General features: G+C 41.7%; 1 protein-coding gene across 1 annotated transcript in view; it reads right to left on the bottom strand.

The window, feature by feature from the left end:
* Positions 1-12,072, bottom strand: part of MIA3 (MIA SH3 domain ER export factor 3) — a 28,683-nt gene that overhangs the window by 13,250 nt on the left and 3,361 nt on the right. Inside the window, 6 exon segments of the mRNA XM_019613480.2 lie at positions 3-101; positions 947-1,246; positions 2,198-2,974; positions 2,977-5,119; positions 6,098-6,184; positions 11,377-11,510. Of these exon segments, the coding sequence (XP_019469025.1) occupies positions 3-101; positions 947-1,246; positions 2,198-2,974; positions 2,977-5,119; positions 6,098-6,184; positions 11,377-11,510 (3,540 nt within the window).

Genomic DNA, 12,072 nt, shown 5'->3' on the forward strand with positions numbered 1-12,072 from the left:
ACGGCGCGCCGCCCCGCTCGGCTCTCCTCCTGAGGCGCCGCCTCCAGGCGGCACGGCGCTGGGGTCCGGAGGGAGGGAGGGCGAGACGCCCGGAGCGTGGTCTGAAACACAACAGAACCGCTGAGCGCTTAACCCCACCAGCCATTTAAACATCGTTAGGGACCTTTACAAGCAGGTTTCACTCGGTTGCGGGGGTGGCACAGTACCTCACGAGGTACAAAGGCTAAGCGAGGTGTGCCTGCCTTTATCTAAGTGCTCGGCAAAGCCTCAAAGTGGAATCAGAGCTGAATGCAAAGCAGCAAAGCCGAGCGTAGCACAGCGAGCGGCCCACACCAAAACAGCGAGAAGAGGCGGCAGCAGCAGGGCACTTGGCACAGTGCCCACACACACTCCAGAAGGCCCAATTTCTCCCACATGGCAGAACCAAGTCAAATGTTTCTCCCGCTCCAACAAAATCTTAGCGAGAAATTACTGGGCTGCTTGAATGAAGTTAGAGTCCCCCTGAAAAGTGTCTTTGGAAGAGGAATAGCCAAGTCATGGGTTTAAAAGAACAAGTGGTTCTATAGCCCAGTGGCTGGATCACCGATCCTTCCTGCAAGTGGAGAAAACCTGGGCTGCCAGTCATTGCTGCTCTCATATCTGCTGCCACCCTGACACAGCCCACCAGCCCCAGCACTGAGCTCAGATTAAAGGTGCTCACAAGAGAAGATTACTCTTCTTCTTTCTAGAGAGCAAAAATACAGCAGAAAAATGTTTACCAAGGCAAGCGGCATTTACACAACAGTACCACTAGAGGGGATGTCAGTAATTAGTAAAAACTACCAAGATTACACCAACATTCAACAAAAACATTAGTGAAAACCCCCGCAATATCTCTCAAAGAACTATTCAGCCATACTCCTCTTTAAGAGCAAAATAACAAAACAGCCGAATTCCAGAAGGTTACCTGGAGCAGTATCTCCCTTGGCACTCTCTCCTGCACCAGCTGCCCCAAAGGAATCAGCCAGCAGCAATCCTCTTTCATTGCTGTATCCATCTACAGCTTCTCTGTTATCCGAGAAGGCGGCTTCCTCATCCTCAGGTAGAATATTAACAGCTGCCTCCTCCTTATCCTCCTCCTCCTCCTCCTCCTCCATAGGAAGAAATGGCCTCTTGTCTTCAAGCTGCTGAAACTTCTGATTGCTCTCATCAATGCCATGTAGGTTTCTGACAGGAGCTGTGTCATATTCAGCTTCTTTTGCAGCACCTGTGACAGAAAGACAAGAATTTAAGCATTGAAGTGATATGTAGTTCTTGCTGGCAGCTGTCTCCAGAGAAATACTGCACTGACAAAGCTTTCTTGATACTTTTTGACATTCCAACTTGAACCTATATGAGTTTCAGTGGTGTCTAATTAAATGTCTCTATAGAATTTATGCAGAGTATCAACCACTGACCACACAGTGAGACAGATATATAGATATAATATTTTTTGATGGGACTTTATAAGAAACCACATACTGAATGTTTATTGCTGTGAAAGGAGTCTTGCTAAGAGCACCTTACATATTAATTAAAACATAGCAAGACTATAACAGACTCAAGGACTGGTTCTAATCCCACCAAAAGATCAGTTTGTTTCAGTATTTATGTTTACACACACATTTTACGAACGTGGACAAAAACAAGATGGTAGGAACACCTGAGATTTTAGGCACATAGATTTAGTGTCTGAAATTTGCATTAGTCACTGCATGTCCCATAATACGGTAGCTAGTTCAGAAAAGACTGCTCCAAGCATTCTAGCAAATTCAGCACATTAGTGTATGTGAATCCATAATTTCTTGAAAGAGGAGTTCAACATCTCCTCCTATTCACTCTCAGATCCCCCTTTCTTACACAGAAGCTGGCCCACAAGAATAGGCACACTGGACACACTGTTTTCTCCCAGGATTTCCTACCCAAAACAACAGCATAAATATGCATTAAAAATAAAGGAAAACACCAGCAGATTCTGCAGGGCCTCTTCCAATTCTGCTCCCTCACCCTCTTAAAACTTTTTTAGTGTATGCAGTGTTCTTTAGGATATAGTTTTACTTCCACTTTATCAATTTAAACACCAAACCAGTTGACAATGATTTATTTTTCTTTTTGGTCTTCTTATGCAGAACAGAAAGCTCTCTCAAACTCTCCATATACATGAGTTCTGATATCCTACCTTGAGCATGCAGCTCATCTTCTTTCTGTTCTAGAAAAGAAGCAAGTGGGACACTCTCACTAGCAGATGAGTATTTACTTCTTAAAGAGTATATTAATTCTTGAATATCATCCATCAGTGCACTTTCTTCATCATACAAATCCATTTCTTTTACCACCTCCTCTTGATTTTCTGCCACTCTGGAATCCAGGACTTTTCCTACAACATCCATAATGCTTGAGTCTGAAGACTTAAGTATCTGGTCCAAAGCTTTTTCTATTTCTTCATTGTCCTGGCTTGCTTTTCGAGCAAGCTCCATCTCTATCTTCATGTCCTGAAACATGGCTTCAATCCTAATCACATTTTGGAGCCCAAGGTACTTCTGTAGGCGTATCACACGCTTTTCATCAAGGAAATCTCTTGTTATTGTGAGTCGCTTCACAGACTCACTGTAGTCTGTTACAGTGTCATTTGTGGCTGCTGACATGTCAACAGAGCTGGGGAAATGTGCAGAATGCTGGTGGGTGTTTCTTGTATCCTCTGAATTTTGAGTCTCTTTTGAGTCTCCCAGTGAAATGCCCTCTGGGAGATGGTCTTTCCTTTGGTTAAACTCATTGCTGTCCTTTCTGTCAGGGGATTTGAAAATATATTCTTCCATAGCTGATGGGTCCTCAGCTTCAGAAGACCCTTTGTTGTCTTCCATGGCACGTTCAATCTCATCAAATTTGGTATCTTCACTCACTGGTTCGTCAACCTCTTTGTTTCCAGCCTCATGTGCATCCTGCAGCCTGCTTATTTTTTAGCCTCCTCAGAAAATGCGTTTGTTTCCTCTTCTGTTTCATAAGTAGGATTTCCAGTTCCTGAAACAGCTTCATTCAGTACTCCTAAATCAGGATTTGTACTTCTAGTTGTCCGAGTGTTACCCTGAACATTTGCAAGCCTTGCTTGCAACAGCTTTGCACTTGCAGCGTTCTCATCTTCCAGTAGTTCTTCCTCTTGCTTCAAGTCAGGGTCTTCTTCAGCATCTGGCTCTTCAGACTGCAATTCTAGCCTTGGGGTTTTTTCTCTAGCTGAACTTGTGCCGAGTCTGTCCGAGTCTTCATTATCAATATGAACAGTTCCTTGCTGAGTAGAATTCTCTGCATTAGTATTCTGTGTAGCACTTTTTGATTTTTCTTCAGGGGAACTTTTCCGAATACTTTCTTCAAATATTGTCATCTTGCCAAGATTTCTTGAAAGCTCTTCTTTCACATCTGCCTCTGAATACTCAGTCTCATTTTCCCATGGCCTGGGTTGTTCAGCAGCTCCTCTGTGGCTTGGGTCTCCCTCATTTGCAGAAGTTTCTTTTGTGTTTTCCCTCTCTATTTCTGTCTCTTTCTTAACAGAGATGGGCTTTTGATTCTCAGGGTCAGCCTCCTCTGTTTGTTTCAAATCTTCTTCCTGCCTTAGGACTTCTTTTTCCACCGCAGGCATTCCTTGCTCCAGTTTGTCTTTTAGAAGGTCAGTATCTCCTGCATCACTTCGAGATGCATTTTGTACATTTTCCACTGGTTTTGCTGGAACATCACCAGAAGGCTCCTTCATTTTCTCCCATAACTTTCTGTGCTTAAAATTACTTTCAGAGCTCTCCTTCAAGGTGTCACCTTCAAACTTTTCCTCTTCCTTCTCTATTTCAGCAAGCGGCACTTCTTCTGGACTTTGGTTTACATCACCAGCAGGTGGACTTAAAGCCTCTTGCTTACTTTCAACAAATGATTTGAACTTCAGACCATCTCCTGGACTAGGCAAAACATGAGGATCAGGCACAGCTGTACTCTTCAGCTCTTCAGGTTGCAACAACGTTTCATCAGTCATGAGCTGCTCTTCAAACTGTTCAGTTTTGTTTGTTTTTTCTTTTGAATCTGTGTCACTTGCACCTACAGGTTCTCTTCCAATGAGCTCTTTGGAGAGATCATCAAGTTGAGTTGCTGTTGGTGCATCTCTCTTGCTAACTGGCATCGCTTCATCCTGCTTCTCCTTCGTTTGTTCAGATTCAAACATGTCCACATTTATACTATCACCCGACTTCTTGTTCTCACTGAAGGCATCATTAGTAATTAACGCATCTGAATCACGTGCTTCCTCATTGTCTCTTTGGTTGTGTAGCTCTGTAGCACCATTTGCATATTCATCAAGTTTATGATGTTTTGACTCAAAGCCATTGCTTTCATCAGCTTCTGAATTCACTAGGGATATGCTTTCTTCTTCTGTCATAAATGACAGCAAAGGAATTTCTTCAAACTGATCTACAAAGTCTGACTTCTCCTCTGCATCATAAGCATTAACGCTCAAATCTTCATTAAAATCATTTTCCATCGATGTAACGAGGCGAGTCACTTCATCATCTGATACAACAGCATCAGCAGTTGAGCCAAATTTTGTTTTCAAGTTCACAGAGAGCTCTCTGTTTAAAAGCGTATAGGCATTGATTTCTTCACTCTCTTTGTCAAGTTGACTAGTTTCACCCTGAGGAATACTAGAGTTTTTGGTATTTTCACTTTCTAGCCCTTTTAGATTCTCATTTAACATTCCTTGTAAGTGCTCATGTGCAATTTGTTCTCCCTGAGAGATTTCTTCATGACTATTAACAGTGGGGTTTATCTCAGCATTTTGAGTTCCTTCTTTAAGAGAACTGTCTGCCTCCTCTGTCATGGCAAGGGCTTCCTTGTCTTCGAGTCTTGTTAGTTCAAGATTGTCTGTCTCCAAAGCATCATGGAACACTACCGTATCAACCTTTCCCTCCTCTTCATCTCTTTCAGTTCTTTCAGATGGTTTTGTCCCTGGATCACTTGATTCAGCTTCCCTTTCATTTGCTATCGCCTCTTCTGATGACTTCAAAAGTTCATCCACGTTATAGTTATCAAAATCATCTCTTCCGTCTTGAAAGCAAACAAAGTCTGTTTCCTGAAACGAAAAACAGTATGAAATCATAATTACTTATTTATTTTACATTTTACAGTGATGAGACCCAACCCTCTTGTTCAGCTACAGAAATACAGAGATACAGCAGTAACGTTATTAATCATGCAGAAATCCTAACCAAAACTCTTTTTCAAATCAGTTGAACTTTTGCCAAAGGATTCATAAAAACTTAAATAAAAGAAAACAGTTTAATCTCTTCCAAGACCTTCTATTACAGAAGAGAAGCCAGCAATGGACTCGACAGTGTTTTAATTTATTTATCACATTAATTAAAAAGAATTAAGAACTATTTTATTGCTGAATGCTACTAAGGAGAAGAAGGCAAATGTCACTGTCCCAAGCTTTATTAGCTGGTTTCTTCTCAACTGACTGAGCCCTCCAAGCAGGAGCTGCCTGTCACAGTTTCTGAAATAATAAACTGCAGCACAAGCCACTGAATACAATTTTATCAGGTTCTGAAGCTGCATCTGTAGCAGTAGTTCTGGAGTTACTGGCTATTACTACTATGACTGAGTGTCATTTGCATGAGCTTTGAAGGATCAATTCTAAAATCAAAAGACTAATAGCACAACGAGTTTTGCTTGTTTCTGATAGCACTTTCCAACTTCTGCCGTTGGAAAAATAAACGATTCTGAATACATAGCAAACAACTTCTGCGTGCTAGCTAGCAGCATTTCTAGAACTCAATCAAAATAATTTTTATTTTAAAAAAGCATCATTATTCAAGAAGTGAAACATCAAGCCCAGAATTTGAGCTGGTGACTGCACATGCATATCTATACAAACATTTCACCTCCCAACACATACTTGAACATACTTAATTAGCTGCTTACTGAAAAAAAAGAGTAACTGAGGTTTGCTGGCACTCCCCATTCTCCTTCTCAGTGATTTTATTGAATGCTAACGTAAGAAACAGTAAAAAGCCCAGCTAAAAAAGCAATAACAACATATAAGACTTACTTCTGTTGGTAACTCTAGCTCCTCATTGGTATAATTATGATTTATTTCAAGTAAATCCTTTGGAAAATATCCAAAATCACTTCCAATCTGCCGGAAAACAAAAGCAAGCAAACAAAAAGTGGTAAAAAAAAAAGCTGCTGAAATCATTTTACTGTTAAAATCCTAATTACAGACACTGTAACAAACGTGTCAATCTCATTCTCAAGTATTTCTAGATGAAAATCAACACCGCGACTAGAAGAAAAAGGTTAGCAATACCTTGTTTATACAATAGTTGCCATTGATTTTATGCTTACATTTCACCATAGTTTTGTGAAGTCGCTAAGTTTTATGACTTGTGTTTTAAAGACCAACATATAGAATTAGCAGAGCTGGGAGTGAAAGCCAAGCACTCTGGGTCGCACGTGCTTTAACTGCTATCATATGCTCTCTCATCAGTGCCATATTTGCACCAGGAATGTTTTCAATTAGTAAGCAGAAGAGTGCCTCTGTGCATGAATGTAAACCTTATTAGTCGATATTTCAGTAAATATACTCACTTTGAAGTTCAAGGCAAAAAATGGATGTTAGGAAAGCTCAAAACTGCCCCTGAGGTAATACTGTAGTCTATTTTAAAACCTGTATGGAAAATATGCCTCCCTCTGCAATGTCATTGTCGATCTGCACTGAGCAACAAATAGTTACAGATGGCTGTTTTAAAGACAGGCAACATGCTACGCCAATGCAAATAGTAGAAGACATGAAACTCCCTTATCACTAACAGGATAAGATCTATACAGTACTGCTTGTTCGAGAGCCCTGACAACAGCTGTTAAGAAGCCAATATTAAAAGCATACTATCACTACACAGATAAGATAGTTTGGGCAATTAGTGCCTAGTGGACACACCCAGAAAGGTACAGGGTTCCTAGAGGACCAAAAATCTGTTGGTCATTTCTTGTTTTTTTGTTTTGTCAGTTTTTGTTGTTGTTGTTGTAGGAGGAAGAAGACAATTACCAATTTTCATGACATTTCTTTGGGAAGTGCAGACAGGTAAAGATCAAATTAAAAAGGAAAAAAAAAAGAAAAAAAAAGGAAAGTAACGATGTTCAAATAGCTAGGAATATGCAGGTAAGTATTGCTACACTGATGTTACTGAAACAGGCTCAACTGGATTGAAATTTTCTGAATCTATAAAGGCATAGAGAAAAATCGTATCCAGCAGATACTTATTAACATTTTTCTAAACTGTGCAAGCAAGGTGAGTACCGGTACATAGCAGGATTTCCTTTGTTAGCTATTTCCCACTCAAAACCTCCTATCCGTAGTTTTGACCGCTAAGTTAGAGACAGGGAAAAACTAAATCTATTACATCCCCAAAAGGACACATTTATTTTGTGAACACACCACAGAGACAACCAATTATGCTCTTACAGAAAAGATGCTGGCTTTCGTCCTTGTGCTGCATAGTACAGTTTTATTCTAAACTGACATATTTCTCTCCATGAATTTGTATTTCAGTTTTAAATGATCTTTCTTGAAAGCAAAAGCTTCAAAGCAGCCCTCTTACAGACTAATCTCAGTGACTACCATTATAATTAGACATCACAATTTGAAACTCATTTGGTGTAATCCTAGCTGCTGACCATACAACTCCACTGCAGTGACCCAGTTTGCCATTTATGTGGTTTATGAACCACACAGGATCTGCATGCCCCAAATTTTATTTGTTCCTCTCCCTGCAGGTCCAGTCTTGTACAGGAAAATAATGCTCCATCGTGCAAGTGAAGGAAACATTCCTCATCCTATAGAGAAAAGTCATTAGGAACACCAAATAAAGAAGGGAGATGCACCCTTCAGACCACTTTAAAAGACAATTTCACTCCCTTCCCAGATAAAACACCCTGGGGAGACAAAACCATGCAGCAATGCATACAGCATCTGTCTCCTCCAATGCCCACATGCGACACCAGCTGCAGCAGCCTCAGCAAACACTGCTGACCAAAAAGCCAGCCCTACACACTAATTACCTCCACGAGATGACAGTTAGTTGGAAAAACAGGAGTTCAAAGGTTTTTCAATCTTAAAACCCTAAAGCACTGACATCACAAGTACTCCAAACGGCCAAAAGAAGGAAGTAGATATGGTCGGCCCATTCTGAATGCTGGCAACATCAAGGAAAACAGAGATGATGGGAATAAATTCCCTCACACTCTAGGCCTTGAGACACATGCTTTCCTGGCTTACCTGAAATCTAAATTTATCCCACCTTCCCATTCTGCTACCCTATGCATGAGACTGGGGGGGGGGAGCATGATCCACAACAAAGTCTATTTCTTGTAATATAATGTCAGAAATAGTTTTCTCAACATTGAATCAGAGCAAAAAAAAAAAAAAAATCTTTGCCATAAGATGAAATAGCCTTTTTCAGCAAGAACTTGAAGTGTCTTTGCTATAATGTCTTGCTAAAAAGGATCAGTTTTAACTTGAATTACCTGCGTGGCTTTGGAGCTCTGGACTCTCCAAAAGCTGAGGGCAGAGTGCAGGTGAACTGCACAGGAGAAAAATCTACATTGCAAAACACAACATTGTAAACAGTGAGATGTGAACACTAAAGAGGAGGATAGTTGGGGAGTAGGATGTGTGCACGGGGCAGTGACAGCGCCAGATATGCTCCACCTTCTGGCTTTGGGAAAAACTCACATTTTCTTAGAACTGAGTTATTCATGAAATTCATTATATAAAAATCACAAATAAATAATGTTTGTGGAATAGTGCCCTAGCGTTTGGCTTTGCTGTACTAATGCCAAAAGCAGCCTGCCATGTCACGTGCAGAATATATATTACGGTTGAGTTCCAGAAATTTTTCACATGCAGAATACTGAACTCAATGGAAATTCTGCAAGTAATAAAGTATACAAGGCTGAGATCATAAAATAAAGGCTCTATTTTGTTACATTACAGCATGTTTGCCAGCACAGGGCAAAAAAATCAACAATAGCTTGAGAAGGATGGAATGAATTTTGCAAAGGCAAATAGAGCCCAAACCCAACTGATACAGACTGTTCACCTTTAGTGAATCCTTCCTTAAGGGATCACCTCCCTTCAGGTCAGAAATAGTGCTGTAATTCTCACAGCTCCTCAAAAACAGCTCCAGGACTATAGTCCACATTTCTAACTCATTTGAAACAAACCCCAGCATGCAGTAATCCAAACTTCCCACACACACATTCTCCTAACCTCTGCCTCTATCTGAAGGTCACAAAGTGAAAGTTGTCTCTTGAATTCATAGTTTCTTTTCAGTTCTAATAAATAATTTCCTCTAAAATTCCAGCAAAGGGAAGAAGTCAGTAGGGTATACACATGTGATCAAATGACACAAGCTCATGCGGCAAGACACTAACCAGGCTGTGGCAGAAGGAATTTGTCTGAACGCAGAGCCCACTAGGTAGCCTGATTTTAATTAGCCAGCAAGAGCCTCCCCTTAGCTCCAAAACTGCACACCACAGGCATGGCTGATCACCAAAATCAAGCTGCAAAAGCTGGCATAAGAAGTCACGGTGCATGAGAGAAACCACAGCACAACCCACAAGTGCGCGACTGCGGGGTCAGCAGCAGGGTTAGATGTGCCAGTCCCCTGCTGAATGTGCATGGGAAGGCATCTCTGGTCCCTCCACAGCATTTGCAAACTACTTGCACTATTACCAGCTGAGCATCAGCCAGCAGGACAACCAGAGAAATGAGAAAAAGAGACTGAATTAACCCGTGATCATTGTAAGAAAAACAGAAAAGCATGTAACACAATTTAAAAAAATGACAGTAAACAATTGGAGTTCCACCATTCTTCTAGACCTGCCAACTTCAGCTTTTTCTTGTTAAACTCAGACGAAAAACCCCTTTTAACTTGGAGACACACCTAACAGCTGCATGAGCTGCCAGTCGGTGAATAGGGTTGAACTGCACATTAACGCAGCAATTACCTTAAAGCTGCTGTTTGATCTTACACTCTGGACTACGCCTTGTCAGTAGGAGATGCACAGTCGGCCCCATGTTACTACTCCTCATCTTAGCAACTGGCAGCCCTGGAAACCTGCACCATCTAATTAACCAGATTATTTATGGCCCAGTACATGTCAGAAGGGAATTACCAGCACGATACAATTACGAATTTTTCTTTAACTGCATGCTGCAGCTTTCTGTTCTCTTCTGTATTGTTCTAATTGGATTCAGCTCCTGCTGAGAGCTTGGCCGTCCACACCCAGCCCGAGCAGGTCAGAGAAAGCCACACATCCTGGTCATCACCAAACCACCAGTCCCTCAGCACACAGCCAGGTGCGGCTTCCACCAGTGTGCGCAACTGCCTTCCCTTGGCAGCAGAGCAAGGAGCGAGGTGGAAATAAACAGTTCAGACACAAGAAGGTGTGGGGAGAAGCAAGGGCAGGGGGCAACAGGGAGATGGACCAAACAACCTTCCAGATTTTCAGTGGAAGCCCACAAACACAACTCCTCCTCTAGGGTATTACAGCTCTGCTTCTACCAGACAAATAACACGCACAGCATTAAATCCCAGAGGAGTTTCTTGGTGGTGGTGGTTTATTCATTTTTTAAAATAACTCTAAGCTCACACCTAGAGAAGGGCTTGCTGCATGAATACTCCTTTCCCATTACTGCTGCCCTCAGATTGCCCAAAGAAAATGACAACTCAGATATGGTCACTATTCTACAAGCTGCTACAATGAGCCCCTAAAGCTGAATGACAGAGACAGACCTCTTAAAATCCAATTTACCATAATTCTTCTTAGTTTTATTACTTTTTTTCCCTTCAATTCTACATGCAGCTTAAATTAAAAACAAACAAACAAAAAAACCAATCTGGAAGCAGAATATTAAGAATAGGAATGTAATTAAGACACATCTAAGGGACAATCTTTAGCAAGATCATACTAAGGGCAGAATGACACCTCCTCATGGGTAAACACAAGTGCAGGTTTAAGTCTCGCTAGATGAGATGGGAAGTTCAGCTTCTAGATAGCTCATAAGCCACCAGTTCCAGTGTTGCAATGCAAGTCCTTCAACACAAAGAAAGCTTTCTAAAAGAAATATTTTAATCCCATGTTAGCATGCCTTGAGTCTGATGCAAATGCATCCCATTTCACATCAACCTCGAGATCAAATGGCATTCATCATGCTGTGTTTCCAGGTGAAAAACTTGAGTTTTCTTGTACAAAGCAAAACAAACAAAACATTACGACAGGAAAATACCAAGAAAAGCAAGAGAACAAATGCTTTGCAGCACTTACACTTCCAGCCCAAAGTTCAGTTGACATTCCTATTAGTTTGTAATACACGTATATTGTTTCTCCCTTCTTAAAATTTACAAAACGACAGTCTGGACCTTGAAAATCCTTCATTGCTTTCCCTCGGCACATTAGCTCTGTATAGAGAAAATAAAGAGAGTATTACTTAAAATAATAACAATTAAAAAAACATAGTTTTATGACATGAGCCTTTCCTAATTGGCAGAAAACAAGACTTCGCTGCGCTCACAGGGGTGAATCTCAGGTCGAGAGATGACGATGTGACAGAAGATATCAGATTGGAGATAAAAGGTAAGCTCACCGATGGAGTGCTTGATAAAGCACTTGAGAATTACTTCTGAGAAGCGTGCTACGAGACTAATTATTAATATTAAATAAGACGGGTTGAAACTTGTCTCGTAGCAATGAGGCTCACGTTATCCAAAGCGTAAAAAATACCCGGAGAGCACAGAAGAAAAAGCCGGTGGGCTCCGAAACTTGCCGCGAAGGACGAGCTCGGCCAGCGCCGGCGCCCGCGGTACGGAACGCGTCCCACTCGGAGCGGCTCTGCCCCGTCCCCACGCCAACCCTCGGCCCCACGCGGGCTGACAGAACGGAGAGCCCTCCGCCGGAACTCGACATCGACACGCATCCCGTGGCCAACCGGACCCGCACCGCCCGGCACTCCCAGAGGCGGCG

This window comes from Meleagris gallopavo, chromosome 2 (genome assembly GCF_000146605.3).
Source record: "Meleagris gallopavo isolate NT-WF06-2002-E0010 breed Aviagen turkey brand Nicholas breeding stock chromosome 2, Turkey_5.1, whole genome shotgun sequence".
NCBI lineage: Eukaryota > Metazoa > Chordata > Aves > Galliformes > Phasianidae > Meleagris > Meleagris gallopavo.